General features: G+C 34.5%; 1 protein-coding gene across 5 annotated transcripts in view; it reads left to right on the top strand.

Annotated features, from left to right (window-relative positions):
• Positions 1–17,515, top strand: part of LOC136041009 (serine proteinase stubble-like) — a 163,752-nt gene extending 146,237 nt beyond the window's left edge. For 3 of the 5 annotated variants that reach the window (XR_010620937.1, XR_010620940.1, XR_010620939.1), the window contains 3 exons: positions 8,017–8,317; positions 9,900–10,023; positions 15,141–17,515. Coding sequence is in view for 1 of the 5 variants with exons in the window: in XM_065725506.1 (XP_065581578.1) it covers positions 15,141–15,302 (162 nt within the window). In the remaining 4 variants the exon portion in view is untranslated. The remainder of the gene's footprint in view (positions 1–8,016; positions 8,318–9,899; positions 10,024–15,140) is intronic. The other 2 variants (XR_010620938.1, XM_065725506.1) reach the window with 2 other exon arrangements.

The following is a 17,515-nucleotide window of genomic DNA, read 5'->3' as shown; positions in this document are numbered from 1 at the left end:
CATTTGGCCGAAAGTGCAAGTAAAAAGGCATTTTCATTTAATAATTTTTGAAAAATTTATGAACAAGAATTTTTTTCATAGATTAGTAAAGTGCCATACTAAACTTAACTACTAAAAAAATGAATTCATATAATAATCCAAATTTAAAACGACCAGACATTACTATTAGAGAATGAAAAAAAACCTGGAATGAACAGAAATTAAATAAAAAATCATAGCCAACAAAAAGGTCAATAGGTACTAATAAAAATGAGTAAATAAATTTTAAAATGAATAAAATTTAAATTGGATATTCAAATCAAACTGAAAACAAACAAAAATCACCACAAAGAAGAGTTTGGCGTCTGTCTCCTCCCCTCCCTACCTGTAAAAGTCTAAACACCCTACTGCGTCACTAACGTTTTATTAAAAGTATATGTCCTGAACAGTCCTAGGAAAGAACTAATAAATTCAAATGAATATTGGATATATAATGATATTAATTGCTGAAAGCTCAGCAACTCAGTACAAAAGGAAATATTTGTAATATAATTCATTTTCAATAAAGCACAAATGACGTTATTACCTTTATGCTTTTACAGTTAGGGGAGGGAAAGGGAGCGCAGCCAAACTCTTGTTTGTATTGATTTTGTTCGTTTTATGTTTGACCCGAATATTCAATCTAGGTTTTGCTTGTTTTGAGATTTATTCTTTAATTAAATTAGTTCTTTTGTATTTTGTTTGCTATGATTGTTCATTTAATTTCTGTTTGTTTTGGGTTTCATCTTTTCTTAAATAGTAATTCCTGTTCGTTCTGAGTTAGAATTATTTCTGCTTGTCTTAAGCTTAATATGGTTATTCATTTTTCTTTGAAAAAATTATTTTTCAGCAAGTTTTATTTGATTAAGCAGCATCGAAAGCTAATTCTTTTGACGTATCTATTGTTATCAACATTCCTTCCTGTAGAGTAGTGGTTCTCAACCGGGTTCCACATGGACCCTAGGGGTCCACGTAACATTTCTGGGGGTCCTTCGGCAAAACACAACAAATTGGCGGTCCTCAATGATATTTTCGGGGTCCATGAAGAAAACCAATTCAGAACGCTCTTTATTTTTAAGAATACAATTTCTACTGTAACTTACATTATTTTGAATCGGTTTAGTGACCTACTCGGAATGTATATACTGATTTGGGTTTCAATTCCTTTCGAAGTTAATGTTGCCAAAATAGAATTATCTTTGCAAGAGCCCATCATCCAATTTCAAAGTGATGAAATAATGCATGCAAAATTCAAAGATGGAAAGTACAAAATATGGAAAACAAATGATGTTGCTACAAAGTACCCTTTGCTCTGAGATAAAGCGCAGTTTTACGTTATTGCTTTTCCTACATCTTATCTTGTTGAAGTGGGATTTAGTCGTGTTTCTCAAATTTTATCAAAAGCTTGTAATAGACTTGACATTGTGAAAAGGGGTGATCTTCGACTATTTAAAAACAAAGCTTAATCGTATGCTATTTGTTTGATAATTAAAACCTTAAAATTTATTATTAGTGAAGAATAAAAAATTGTTCTTATGTCCAATAGCTATGAAGGGGTCCACCAAGATAAAAAAAAGGGAATAGGGGTCCATGAAAAAAAAAAAAAGGTTGAGAACCACTGCTGTAGAGTTTCGATTACAATCGGGCTGAGTCGCTCCTTACTCAAAGTTCTTTACCACGGACTGTTTGATAGATAACATGAAACAAGCACCCAAAATACAGACTATAGCTTTAAAAAGAAACACAAGTTGCTAAAAAAAAGAAGAAATAAGTGTTTTGCTCTTAAACAAGCCTATGTAAGACTTTTGGTAAATACATGTTCGAATTATTTAAAGGATTCTTTATAAAGGAAGCGAATATAAACTTACACATGTTGATAGTGCTTAGTGCCGTGAAATAAAATATTAGAAAAGATACCATATTCTATGGTGTAGAACACTGGAAAGAAGCTACCGAAGATTCCCCTATTTTATTGTATCTAATAATGGAGCACAGCATAAACAAATTTAAACCTATTTTAACTATCCCAAATAATTTCTTAGACCACACTGCCTTTCACTGTTTAAATGTTTAAAGCAAACTGTGCGTATGAAAGTTGTCCCTCCTATACAAAGTGGTTAGAAAATAAAAAGAGGAAGAACAAACATACATTTTAATTTTGAAAAGCTTACTGAACTCGAGGTGGTTTCAGAGTCAAATTTGATAGATATTATTGCTGTTACTGAAGTTCAATCCCATGACCCAGGGTCCCTACGCCTGACAAATTATTCAGAGTTTATTAAACTCCGTCCTTCAGACCACCCACTCGGGAAAAAAAGGTGGCGGAGTTTTGTTTTTTACTAAGAGTCACCTTTACCCAAAGGTTATTCAAGTCCCTAGCTTATCGGAGTATGATGAAATCCTCTGGCTAAGTGTTAGACCAAAAGTACTCCCTCGTCCATTTAGTATTATTGCAATAGCTGTTTTCTTTTACTCCCCAAATCAAAATATCGAGTCAAAACGTAATTTTATCCAGCAATTACAGGCAAGTGCTGATTTTGTTATTTCTAAGTACCCCAATGCTGGCCTTTTTTTAGTTGGCGATGCCAACGACCTTAAAATGGATTCTTTTTGTGCTTCATTTAAAGTAAAGCAAATTGTTAAAACACCGACGACTCGGGGTAATACCTCTCTTGATGTTATTTTAACTAATATGTACAATTTTTACAGCCCTCCCTCAACTTTGCCCCCATTAGGTGGGATTTATCATCTTTCCATTCTTTTGTCCCCCTCCTCAAATTTTAAGCATACTTTCTCAATAGCTTATAACACTTACCACCCTCTTCAAAATTCTGGTCTTCTTTTTTTCAGTATGTGGCTGAGTACTGAAGATTGGTCCGACGTTTATAGTTTACAAAACCTTGATGAGAAAACAGCCACGTTTCATAAAAAGCTAATTGATAAACATCAAATTTGTTTCCCAGAAAAAAGGTTTAAAAGGTGCTCAAGTGTTAAACCCTTTATTAATCAAACAATAAAAACACTAATTAGAACCAAATTGAAGCTGTTTAAAAATGGTAAACTCGATCAAGCCAATATATTAAGAAAATCAATTAAAAGAGAAATTCGTAAATTGGCACGATCATACTACAAAAATAAGATCGAAGAATTGTTCACTAATAAGCCAAAAAACTGGTATTCCGAGGTTAAAAAGCTATGTGGCAGGAGTCTTGACCAGCTTAATTTCAACTTACCAGAGCCTCCTGATGTTACTGCAAATAGTCTAAATAAATTTCTCGCTTCCATTGTCCAGAGCCTTCCAGCATTGCCAATCCAATTATCAACAGGAGCCCCATCCCCCTTTTTCCCGACTGTTTCCCCGTCTGAGATTGAAGAAGAATTGATAAACTAAGAAAGACAAGTGTTTGTCCTTTGGATATCCCGCTTCCTCTTATTAGAGCCTTTGGTGACTTCCTGTCTAAGCCCTTGTCTGTCCTGTTTAACGAAATTACTAAGTCTGGGCAAATTCCAACAATTTGGAAACAGGGTTTCATTACCCCTTTGAAAAAGAAAAACGGAAAGCCTGGCTTTGAAGGCGTTCGACCTATTACGCTTACTCCTATTTTTTCAAAATTGTATGAAGGATTCCTTGCAGATTTGCTTAAGGAAAAAATCCTACCTCTTACTGACCTGAAACAATTCGGAAACCTAAAATCAACTTCTACTTCCCACTACCTCGTTTCTCTTATTGACCACATCGGGAAAATCCTCGAAAAGCCTAATTCCTGGCTAAACTTAATTTCCATTGACCTTCAGAAAGCCTTTGTCCTTGTTAACCACAATATTTTAATTGAGAAACTAGAAAGCGAGTTCAATATCGATCCATTACTGGTAAAATTGGTTGCCTCCTTTTTAACAAATAGATCGCAGCTGGTTAAATGCCAGAACCATTACTCAAATCCTCTCCCTATTTACAATGGCATACCCCAAGGAACTCTCTTAGGCCCCCTCCTTTTTTCAGTCATGATTAACAGCCTCGTGAAGGAAATTCCTCAACGTTGGAAATTTGTCGATGACCTAACGATTGTTGAAAGTTGCTTCAGAAATTTAATAAGCGACCCTATGAGTATCCTCAATGAAATTGGAAGTGAGGCTTTGGACCTAGATATGACAATAAACCCCTCTAAGTCCATGATAATGCCGATTTGTTTCCTCAAATCCTCGCCTTGTTTTCTTAATCCTATCCCTCCTGAAATTTATGCGTCCTCGGTTAAATTACTTGGAGTCACAATTTCTTCAAATTTAAAGTGGAATATCCACGTTAAAGATATCATCCATAAAGCTAATGCGTCTATCGCCCTCCTTAAGCTCCTAAATAAATATAGCGTCCCCCCTTCTCACTCCTTAAGGTTGTACACGTCTTTTGTCCGCCCGCATCTTGAATATGCTTGTCCAGTTTGGCACCCTGGCATCTCCCGTGAAGAATCAGACAAAATTGAGTCAATCCAAAAAAGAGCCTTGCGAATAATTTTCAAAGAAGGCAAGGTGCCTTACTCTCTGCTCCTAAAAAAAGCTAGTTTGGAAACCCTTGAGCGAAGGAGGTCGTCGTTGTGCCTCCGTTTTTCAAAAAATGCAATAACGAACCCTCGGACGGCAAGTATTTTCCCCAAACGTCACTCACCATCCAGATTACGACAGCCTCGAGCTGTTTCTGAGCCTATCCCAGTTTTGTCCCCCATTCGCTGCGTTACTTCCAGATATGAAAAAACCTTTGTCCCCTTCATCACAGAAAAAATAAATAAAATAGCCAACTAGTTCTCCCCCTTTTTTTTCATGTGAGGTGCTTTAGGTCGTTGCACTAATTTGCTTGCTCCCCGCTGTTTTGGTTTAGTTTCCCTTATTAATCATATGTGTTTTTCGTGTGTTTTATGCTTCGTTCTTTTTTTTGTGAGTTTTTGGACTTTTTTTTAGAGTCCCTTTGAATTTGTAGATATATATATTTATTTCTTTTTCTTTTCTGTATTATTAGATTTTTTTGTCCCCTTCCCTTTTTTTCTGACTTGTATTTGTTCAAGTTTAGTTTGACAGATTTTTTTTTTCTTTTGACTCATAATTTGATTATTCATTATTATTAGTGTTTTTTGCTTTGTTTGCTTTGTTAGTCGACTCCGAAGTCCGAATTCGGCCCTTTGAGGGCTTGTGATAGTGATCTTTTTGAAATAAATATCTTATCTTACATGTGGGCCACATTATTCTTTACTAAGTACCTATTAAAATTGTTTTTACTAAATGCCCCCAATCGAGGGTGCTTAATCCCCCAACTGAAGGCAATTGATTAATCAAATTTTCATACACTTTGTATGAGTGAATTTCAAATTAGTAAATTTTGCATATATAGGATCAGTATAAACAGTAGATTCTGCTCATGCGTACGTTGTAGTAAGACCTTCAGTTTTTAGTTTCAGTTTCTATATGCTCTTTCCTTATGATAGGCTACTTTGAAGAGCTTGATCCAGAGCTCTCTTAAATCTGAAGATGTCAGTCTGCCTCTCAAAGCCGGATTTTTATGTTTAAGCTTAATGTTTATATTGCAAGGCTTGGAGAAATGACAATCATTCTGAAAAAGTACACCCATTAGAATACTCCCCAACGTATTCCCGGTGAGAAGGTAAACGTAATTTTATGTTACGTTAGAAATACTCTGCTTTAAAAGTGGAGCTGCCAGTCCACAGTACTCATGTCATAGGCTTACTTCAAACTTACTCCTCATAATCAAGGAAGCTTTCGAAATTGAAGCTATGACTTCAGTTTTCGTTCGAATGAGCCCTTTTCTGATATTTTTTTAAAAAGACTCAATGTGATGACCCCCAGAGAAAGAAGCCCAATAGAACGTTAATTTTTGTTTGAATGAGCCCTCTCCAGATATTTTAAGATCACATATTTGGTGAGATCAGCCATGAAAAAAAAATAAGTAAACACACTTCCAGGCTGTGGCATGATCTCTCTAAGAGTTCACGCCACACTCTTCTTTTTAGTCTAAAGTACTCTTTTTGTTTTAAAGAGAACACAAAAAGAGATAGAACGCTCTCTTTTTTTGGGATGTTTCCCCCTTTTTTCTAAAATCAAGCAAATTTTCCCAGGGTCTTAGCCTTTAGGGTGAAACGTTAATCCTTATGGACTTTATGCAGTCCGAACTATCGTAAAAAGATAATCTGCTTACGTATATTGTAATACGGTAATACGGGTAATATTGGTAATATGGGACCCAGAACTCGAACTCATCTGCAGAGCTCGGAACTTAATCCCAATGATGAGAATATGAAAAGCATCTATAAGAAAGAAAGAAAGAAAGAAAGTTTATTTGAGCCCTACGGCCATACACAACATGATTTAATAATACAACACTGCACAGAACACACACTCAATATAAAACAATACTTATTTTCATTCACTCGGGCTCGACTGAGCCTCTCCCGCCTTTTCCACATATCGTGCCATTTTGCATATGGTTCCAGGCATCGAAGACCTCAGGATATCAGAAAGCTGCACCAACCGATGGTCCCCGCAAATTTCATCCCTAAGACTTTCAAGCTCCTGGCACTCCATGAGGAAATGGGCTAAATTATTATCCTCTTTTCCGCAATACCCACACTTACCATTTGTATCCTTATTTTTTTTTTAATTCTGTCCCCTATGTACGGGAAGGCAATTTCCCCTCAACTGACTCCTTGATTTTAAATATCTAAAAGGTAAATTTACCTTAAAATAATATTCCTCCCCAAAAGTTTCTTTTACTTTACTATATTCCTTCAGTGTTTCCGACGAACGTACTAAACAACCCCACTCTTGTATCTCTTGGTCTTTCAATCTCTGCATAATTTCCGGAAGGCATTGTGTGTTTCCGGGTCCGTTTCCTTCCATCCACAAATAAGAGAAGCCTAGTTTGTCAAGAGATTTCTTGATTTGTTGAGTCCAAATAGTTTTCCTATTAATTCGAAGCAAATCATTATAAGCTTGTTTAGCCAATCGGTCCTCAGGAAGTTGGGTTAATATCAGCCAAAACTTAAATACTTGATATAGCCGGTGCAATTTCAGTGAGAAGATGCCGAAGTCTCCTTTGATTAGCTGGTTATGTGTTGTCTGGTATATACTAATCCAAAAAAGAATATATAATAAAGGATATTTTACATAGTATTGTAATAAATTTTGAAACCCAAAAAGAGACAAAAATGTTGTCAAAATTTTAATAAAACGTTTTGAAAGTGGTTCTAAGGCCAGTCAGATATCCACCATAAGCATGTTATCAGTAGAGTCAATTGGGTGGGGTGGGAAGGCATGTTGTTTTTTATTTCGATTTTGTCTAATTCTAATTTAATTCTGTCTATTCCATTCAATTATTATTCTGTTGAATATTTTAATTTTTTTACAATTTATTTATCTTATATTATAGTGTTCTGACTAGTTTATACTTTATTTATAGGGCTTTTATTGTGCTAAATAAATTATCGGTCCATTCGTTTATTCAGAGAATAGTCAAGGATCTCCGATGTTGTGATTAACGTTTCCAATTAAAATAACGAAGCCCGTAGAGGAAAATACTCCAATCAAATGAGAATAAGCTGACATAAACAACGAAAACAAAATAAAAACAAGTAAATCAATATTAAATATGACTTATCAGGGAGATATTGATAAGGTTTGTCGATTTTGGTGATATTAAAATATTATCAAAATATGACCATTTACCATTAGATATGCTACAATTCATTTCTAAATGAAGTTATTTTGTTTAATACGACGTTATTCGCTTCAGTATAACGTTTTTAGATTGAAAGTGTCAGTATATATTGAATCTGAGAATTAAACAAGATATAGAATGCCTATTTTGAAGCATGTTTCATTTTTTGTTTTCCTTTTAGGGGGTGTTTAAAAGAATATGTACACTACATCTACAACCCGCTTCTAGACTAGTCCAATGCCGTATTATTATTTGTTTTAATCAATTTTCGTTCTTTTTAGCCTTTTGCTTACTCAAATCAGGATTCAACTGGGAGAATATGACGTATCTTAACTCATAGAGGAGTTTCCAGCTGTGGAAAGGACAGTGACGAAGAAAATTGTTCCCACTAAATATAATTTTTTACGTATGAATATGTTATTGCACTGTTGCATTTAGAGGAACTGGTTGAATTTAGTCCTACTATTTCACCTATTTGCCTACCATCTAGTGATGATAGTGATGATTGTTGGAATGACTGCAACTGTTACCGGTTGAGGAAGATTAAGTGAAGGTGGAATATTGCCAAATGTTTTGTAATAGGTAATTGATTCTTTTTTTTTCTTCTCTTCTTCTTTTCCTTTCTTCTTTCTTTTCTTATTTCCTTTTCTTGTTTCTTCTCTTTGTTTCTTCTTTTCTTTCTATATTTTAGGAGGATTCTATAAATAAATGGTATCTCGCTGATATAAATAAAAGAGAGGGGAGTAAGATGTACTAGAATAAACCTGTTGAAGAAACCTATTATGCACCCCCCCCCCCCTAAAGAATATCTTGGATCTACCCTGCAGAGCTCACCCATGCATTAAAACAACATATCGCTTTTTCATTATTGGGGCCGTCAATTGAAAGTGTTGATTCTAGATTTAAAATTCACGACTGCTTCACCACATATTCCACAGATCATTACTAATGTAAAAGTCAGTGTGGGTGTGGTGGTTCAAGTCGTAACTCAGCTGTTGCTTTTTTTTTATCTGCGTATTTTCAAATTTTTGTCACAGGTGTCACTAAGCCAGCTTCTCTAAAAAGTATTATGAGTTGAGAAAAAATTTGAATTAAAATCAAGAAATTTACAACACATATGTAAATATAATAGCACAGACTAAAGAAAGAAGAATAAAGCAACAATAAATAGATAAAAGAGGAAGCAATACAGAGAAAAAAACAACGACTATAAAAGTCAATAAGTAATTGTGAGCAATTGTAATATCAAATGACAATAAAATCAAAATAAAATTAATATACACCCCCTCCTAGTACAACGAAACTACTTATATTTATTATTTGATATAAAATCTACCCGGATGTATCCGTTTCTTAGGGAGATTTTGAAAAAAAGAAAAAAAATGCTGATAAGTGCCTATCCACGATAAAGAATGGGACACTTGTATGATTCTTAGTGGTTGGAGGGAGGGAAAAGGCTCTTATTGTGGTCAATTGAGATCTCTTCTTTTCCAGAGCGATCCCAACAATTTATTCTATTTTCTTTCATTCAGTTTCTTGATGAATGGTATTAGCAGTGATGTTTTTGTTTATTCACTCAAATCCTTTTTATTACAAAATTTTCTCATGTTCTATTGCTGTGACATCTTGCAATGTCATTTTAATATTGATTTTTAGTTTTCGATACGGCCAGACAATATAATATCAAATGATAATAAAATTAAAATTTAGTTAAGATACACCCCCCTCCTAGTACAACGAAACTAATTATATTTATCATTGGATCCAAAATCTACCCGGATGTATCCGTTTCTTAGGTATGCTGTGAAAAAAAATGCTGATAAGTGCCTATCCACGATAAAGAATGGGACAATTGTATGATGTTCAGTGGTGGGGGTGAGGGAAGAGGATCTTAATGTGGTCAATTGAAATCTCGTCTTTTCCAGAGCGATCCCAACAATTTATTCTATTTTCTTTCATTCAGTTTCTTGATGAATGGTATTAGCAGTGATGTTTTTGTTTATTCACTCAAATCCTTTTTATTACAAAATTTTCTCATGTTCTATTGCTGTGACATCTTGCAGTGTCATTTTAATATTGATTTTTAGTTTTCGATACGGCCAGACATAATTTGGACTTGCCTCTCCAATCTTAAAAGCACTAATTTGTGCCTTTTCTTTTCCAGGTTATCAGCCTGTCATCAGTAACGACAAATGTAAAACTATGTTTTGAAGTCAGGTCGACATGAGTTTCTTCTTGATATATTTCTCTGCACTGGATATGATGAAGGAGGTCGCGATGCATGCCAGGTAAGCTATCACGGGATCGGCATTACTTACAAATTTATAATCTAATATGGAAATAAAAGTAACATTGTGAGAAGCTAGTATGATTGTTCCGCGTTTTTCTTTTTCGAGATCACCGGCAATTGAGTTTCCTGCAATATTTCTAAATCAGTAGATTGTAAGTTCTAGCTTTAGACAGGTCTTACCTTCGATAGGAGAGGGATTGTTCAGAGGGATCATAATGCTGAGTGTCAATTTATTTCGAACTTAATGCAATATGACAGCATGGTAGCAGAAATCACTGCAGCCTAGTAAAGCACGATAATCAGCTCACAGTTACGAAAAAATTTAAAATACTTTTAGACAAAAACTGTCGAGTGATAAAAATTGCCATTAGAAGTTGATACAGGAGTAGTAACTATGATTTCAATTAATTTTAAGGTTTATTTTGAAAATGAATTTTTAGAAATTTTGGAAGATAGCCTGAACCCTCGAAAATAGTGTCGGATAGATGTCACTGGAAATGTATTTGGAAAGTAACAGCCCCCCCCCACCTTGAATAAAAAGCAAAAGGAATGGCAATATTGATGTGCCCTCTTTTTCCTGTTTTCTTAATAATTAGAGGGGCAGTAGAAAATCATAGGGAACTGTTTAAGGGCTCATTTGAATGGAAATTCCTATTTCTATGTGCTTTGTGTAAGTAACAAAACATATTATTGAAAATAAAATGGGACTTTTTGGTAAAAACCTGCATCTTCATGAACAAGTTCATGTCTTATTGGGTATGATGTCATATTTGACATCAAAGGGTTTGGTAACGAAGATATTATTTGTTGTATAAAGAAAAAGGAATTAAAGAAAAAATTTGGTAATTCATAATTTGGTACACTCGGCGTTTTGGTGCATGACAATATACGATTTGTTGCCTAGGATATATTGTTTCTCTGTTATGATGGTATATAGAAAATTTGGATAAATCTTATCCTTGCTTTAAAATAATTCTGAATTATTTCAAACAAAATGAACCGTCAACACATATAAACAATCCAATAAAAAGAAATAACTTATTTCCTTTGCTCTGTCTTATAACAGGGTAGACTCCGTTTCAATAGCTAATAAACCGTGTCGAGAAACTTTCACTACCAGAAAAGTTATCGCTTTTGGGTGTGAACGAAGATCATAGTAGGAAAATATCACAATCACGAACCACCGAATCTAAAAAAAATGCCATTTTTCTTTTATTTTCGTTGTCACTTTTTACTATTTGATTCAAAGTTTTAATTTTTAAAAAATTTTAATTTATTAAAAGTCAAAACTTTAAGTTCTTTTGGTGATCCTCTGCTTTTCATACTAAAAATTTGTAAGTGCTGTAATGCACTCGCATTTTTGCATTTTTTTAAATGCATTTTTGAGTGGAAACATAGCCAGTTGTGGATGGAATCATTCAGTGGAATGCTTTATTATCTTCATTCTTTTAAAGACGAATTTCAAATCAGAAGTTATGCTCTGCTTCAAATACTGTTTTCTTCAGAATATTAAAAAAAAAACAAAAAAAAAAACAAAAAAACAACAGCAATTAAACACACATCTAATTTATAGAAGTTTTTACTTCCACTAAAAAAAGAAACTGACCAACACCGTTTACAAAAAACACAATCAAAAATCGATCAAAAACGCCAAGTTCTACGTATCTATTGCCTTTCAAAATATTCGAACTAAAATTTTTAAGGTTTAAAGGAATTAGCCCTTCTAAATTTAAAGTACTCCAAAAGAGATTTAATCCCACCCCCATTGCTTTGTGTTAGAGAATTTTTTTTTGAAGCAATAGGGGAAAAATTTTAAGCTTTAATGTAACGAATAAGGAGGTGAAAGGTGGGGGGGGGGGTGGTAGATCCGTTATAAACAAGATATTTCTGTCCGTCTGAAGTTTTAAGGTTGCTCTTTCGTTTAAAATTGTCTTTTTTATTTATTTTTCTCATTTTTAATATCATATCCATAGTTATTCTAAATATGAGGGGGAGGGCTCTACCCCTACAACTCCTCCTACTCTATATTGAATTTTAAATTTTTCAAAGCAATATGCGGGGATAAAGGACTGATTTAGTGTATATGCTTTTGAAAATTCATTTCAATTTATTTACACTCAATTACCAAAAAACATACACAACTCTCCCATAAAGGGCACAATCGTGACCTGTGCGGGAGCGCATGACATTTATTAAACAAATCGTCAACAATAATGCTTATTTTACAATGTCGTTTAAAATTTACATCCAAATGAAAACCAAGATATTTGCTTTCAAAAACGTATATCACTTCCGAACCATCAAACATCAATTTGAAAGCATTTTTTACAATTCTACCTATCCTACCAAAAATTAATAATTTGTTTTACTTTTATTTACAGAAATAAAGCTTGCTGACGTAAACGTTAGTAGTTGAGTAACTGTCTGGCTCGCCTTTTCTCGCAGCTCTTCAAGAGACTTTGCAGTGATGGTAAGTGCTGTATCATCGGCTAACGTGGTTAAATATGCTTCTGATGAATAGAAACGTAGAGCATCTACATATATCAAAAATAATAGTGGTACAAGCACAGAACCTTGTGGCACACCGCACACCAGAGGAAATAACTTTCTACTTAAATCACCAACAACTACTTTCATACTTCTTCCATATAAATACGACTTGAACCGTTCAAGCTGTGTACTATGAATCCCAAGCGCGGACATCCTGTTTAACAAAACTTCGAAATCAACAGTGTCGAACTGTTCTTGGCTGAAGGGGCATGAAACGGAGATCAGCACCACCGGTTTTGACCTTTAGGGTCTAGTGCCGTCTTACTTACTTACTTTTTTTACTTACTTACTTTACTTTCTTAAATCTACAGAAATTGTCATATGAATAAGTCCTTTTTTGAGTGCATCATTTATAAGATCCATCAGGTGATGTAATACATCAGAGGTTGAGGCTTCTCTCCGGAATCCAAACCGGCTTTCAGAAAGCATGCCGAGTCCCTCCAGGTAACTGTAGAGGTGTTTATGTGCAACTTTTTCATATAGTTTGGATAAAATTGGTAAAAGCGATATCGGTCTATAGTTTGTTCGGTCTTTTTTGCATCCTCCCTTGTGAAGGGGTAATACTTTCGATTGCTTGAGCTCACTAGGAAACTTTCCAGTTTCAAAAGACAAGTTAATGAGGAACACATTGCATGGCATGATATAATTCATTAAGCTTTTCACAGCTTTTAGGTTCAGACCGTCTGTCCCTGCTGCGTTAGATTTCAGATCTTTGATTATATTTGTCAGTTCACTCTTATCACACTTATCAAATTCAAATGTGTGTCTTTCGCCTCTTATATCATCAAAAAGATCATCCAAAAGAAAATCACTTTTAGCTTGAACATCTCTCTTAATGGCACTTCCAATTTCTGAGAAAACCTTACCAAATTCATCGGCTATGAACTGACCATCGGATATTTCATGATTTTCGACCAGTAGATTCTGACATTCATGTCAGATCTACTGGTCTTCAGAGTTCTAATAACCTCTGAAGATATTCTAAGACCGCTAATTGAAGTCGGGTGCCCCAAAAAACTCAATCGATACTCTATAATCGATTGCATTTTGGTCCTTATAAGTTTTTTTGTCCTATATGGCAGAAAAGGTCACTTTGCTGTGACACAGTACCTGTTGCTACTTAAAATAGGCACTAGACTTTTAACTTTGGCTCGGTTAAGCCCCCTGATGATATTCTAAGATCATTATTTCAATATGATCACCGATTTCTTCTGAAAAAAACATACATCCATGAGCATCCTTCTAAAAAAAAAGAAACTTCGCAGTTTTGTAGATAGAGGCTTAAAAATTAATTAACGGGGTTCTTTGATAGGCTGACTGTCATGGTGCATATTTCATCATGTACTATTAGCATACTGCCACGTTATAATGGCTCGTTGTCACGAATCGCATGATAGATTCTATTTTTCATGATGGACGCAAGATATGTTTTGAAAGCCAGAATTCTCCAGATGTGCCACACTCGGTTTGGCTGGTGAAATTCAGAAGATCTAACGTAACTCCAACATCTTCTAGGAGAGAACGGAGAATCCAAAAAATAGAATCTTTTCTTTCGACTGCTCATAACTACCAATTTTTATGCAAAAACGTCAAGAAGAAAAATTTTTTTGTGCCACATGTTTATTGCATCTCGCCATTTTGTTACTAAATAAATACCTCTTATGTTGTGTTAAGACATACATTTTACCGCAAATTGGGTTCATTTGGGCTTAAACTCCAATTTTAGCCTATACAGATGATCAGGTCATTTATAATTCAAATCATTGCTACCTAAACGTCTTATGCTTAACCTACGCACTCTTTTTCCTTCACTTTAAATTTTACCATATAATTTTTTTGACACTTTTTTTAGGGTATGCTCCCTCCTTATTGAAAACTTCATACATTTGTATAGCCATCATGCTTTTCAACTAAACAAAAACTTGTTACTAATATCTGACGTTTTTAGAATAGTTATTACAACATGGAAATAATCGATCTAAAAGCCTAAGAACATTTTTTGGTGATGGCTTCCCCCCTTCCATAGCCTCTCCCCTTTTTGTCTTTTTTGTATATTCGCCTTTTCTTTCTAGTGCTCAATCATATACGTTATGAGCACAAATTATAGACACTTATCCAGATTTCTCACTTCCATATTTTGCAAACCTCAAAAGCCATCCAAACTGATGAGATGGCTTCCTAAAGGTTGACAATATCCATTGACATTACACGGGTTTGAGCGTTATCCAAATCAATCAAAGTGTGGGCAGAAAATTATCCAATTTACTGGGATTACGTGACATTGCCTGGATGAGTGAGTTATGTTAGATAGCCTATGTAATTGAGGAACACTTCAGTCCATACATTTTGCTAGGAGTGAGAGATCTGGCGAAACCTAATAGATAGTCTGTGCTATGGGTATTGCTTTCTTTTTAGGGTGACTCAGAAGGTTCTTTTCAACTCAACGTACGGTTCTGCCTTTAATAATTTCCCATACAGCTCCTATCGTTTTCTTTTTTTCTATCCTTTTCTTGCGTTCTTTTCATTATTCCAAAACTTTTATATGAATGTCTTTTTTCTTTTTAGGGTGACTCAGGAGTTCCTCTCCAAATCAAGGGTAGAGATGGTTGCTATTTTCTAGCAGGGATTATCAGGTGGGGTATCGGATGTGCTGAACCAAATTTGCCAGGAGTGTGTACGCGAATATCTAAATTCACCAGCTGGATTCTTGAAAACATTGCAAGCTAAATACATTGTCTGAACGGACCTTCTGATCTGTTAAATTAACAATCGTCTGAGTCTCCGAAACCAACAGGAGTAGTTGATGTTGTTTAGGCGAGAAAATTATACCAACCCCTATAGTTTAATGATTGCATTCAAAGAGTATTAATTCTTCATTTTGCGGTAACCTTCAATTGCAAAATTAACTAGCAGAAATAAATTTCAAAATATAATACTTAGCAGTAATTAGCAACATTTCCGGAACAATATATCATTTTATTTCACCAGCTTAATTTTGATAAAAGAAAGTCTCCTTGTGATGAATCTAGTGACAAAATGTTTGTGGGTACATTAATTATCCAGAATTTTGGAGTCCTAAGCTAAGAAACAATTTTTTGAATTAAAATTTGGGCCAAGTTGAATTTTTGGAAAAGAAAATATGTGTTATTTATCTTGAAGATATTTGTTTTTAAAGAAACATTTTTCTTTGAGCACCGAAAACTATTGGCCTTCCAACAGTTTTGGAAACGTTATTTTAACACCCTATTATAAGATAACGCTAACAACGTTATCTTAAAGCATACGATATATTGGAAACCTTGTTAATGGCTGATAGTTAGTGCTTGCAGCTACGATATGAATCTGTCAACTTTTAACTTTACTTTTCAAACCCTACAATTTGTAAAATACCATCCCAATAAAACAAGGGTCTTAAGTTTCCATTATATAGCGTAAGGGAACTTTCATTCAGTGCTATAGTGTTCAGATATGCAAATTATAATTGGGCTACATACCTTTAAAAGGTTAATGACACGTGTGTTAAATTGTGGTTTTTAAGACAATCATATAAACTGAGCGCATTCTATCGATTGATAAAACCGGATTATCTTTTCTGCTTTCCGATAAGATTCGTTTCGTAAAGCCTAACGGATTTTGGGCTAGGGTAGTCGATTTAACCTCAATATAAATCTGTCTGTGAATTCAAATTCAATATAATTTGGTATCAATGACGCAATGAATCCTGTGGTGGCGCAGTGGATTTGACCTTAGCTTGGTAATACGGGACCCGGAGATCGAATCACGTTGCAGGAATGCACTGCAGGGCCGACGCAGGGACCATAGTAGTCAAGAAGCGTCGTTAATTCTTAATAATAATAATAATAATGGCTACGTCTTCTGTAGCCAGGGCCGGACTTAGAGCTTTGACGCTACTAGGTCCAAGTGTTTTCGCCGCTCCATTCTTACTAGATTTTCGGGGATTTCCCTAAAAACTTGGAGATGGTGGAAGCACTGAACAAAACACAAATGATGAGCAAAAAGTATTGAAAGGGAGAGGTGATACCGAACTCAACTGCCATTCTTTGGAAATATCTGATAGTTTATAAGTGGCCATGGAATTCCTGAGTTGTTTTAAAATCACTTTTCTGTAAATTGGCAGTGTGACGGTGGAGCGCATATGGTACTTTGATGATAAATCACATCAGTCCACTTTTGTTAAGAAAAAAATCGCTTAGTGATAATTTATTGTCCTGGCTTATTGGTAAATACAGGCCTGTCAGTAGCATGGAGTCCAAAAAAACTATTTCTAAAATAAATTTATCTAGTAGTTAAAATAAAAAAATATTAAAAATTAGAAAATAAACAAAGGGTAACAAAAATTTCTTTATTAGCTTACAACTTACAATACCTTTGCTGTGGTATTTTTTTTCAAGATTGTTTCTTAACAGTAAGAAAAACCTGTTTCTTAAGTAGCTAGTAAATTATCAGCTCTGAAAAATCAACTTGAACATCAAGATAACTAGCGGAAAACCTCGAACGCTTATGATTTAGATCATTTTAGATCATTATGATTTAGATCACTCAATTGATTTGCCACTATTGACTAGCTACAGACGGTATCCAATATTTGACCTTTCTTTCTTTTTTGGTGTTTGTGTTAAGTTGTATCCTCATATAGCAAGATCAAGAACTGATAACTGCAAATTCCTGCAAGAACTTGATAATTATGTGTCATTTTTGTTTGTGTGAATGTAGTCATGAGTTGCGTGTGAGTTCATCGTTCTTAGCAGAATGCTTATTATCCAGATTGGATGTGCTGTTTGAACATTGTTCTGTTCATGTGTAGTTTTCTGAATAGTTGTGTGATACTATTTTGTTTTTTAACTTTATTTTTGTATGCAGTTGCTACAGGAATTGTAAGCCTTTTTTGGCACCATATTTGAAATAAATTCAGAATTGTA

The sequence above is a fragment of the Artemia franciscana genome, chromosome 21, assembly GCF_032884065.1.
Source record: "Artemia franciscana chromosome 21, ASM3288406v1, whole genome shotgun sequence".
Taxonomy (NCBI): Eukaryota; Metazoa; Arthropoda; class Branchiopoda; order Anostraca; family Artemiidae; genus Artemia; species Artemia franciscana.
This window is presented reverse-complemented; position numbering and strand designations above follow the sequence as displayed.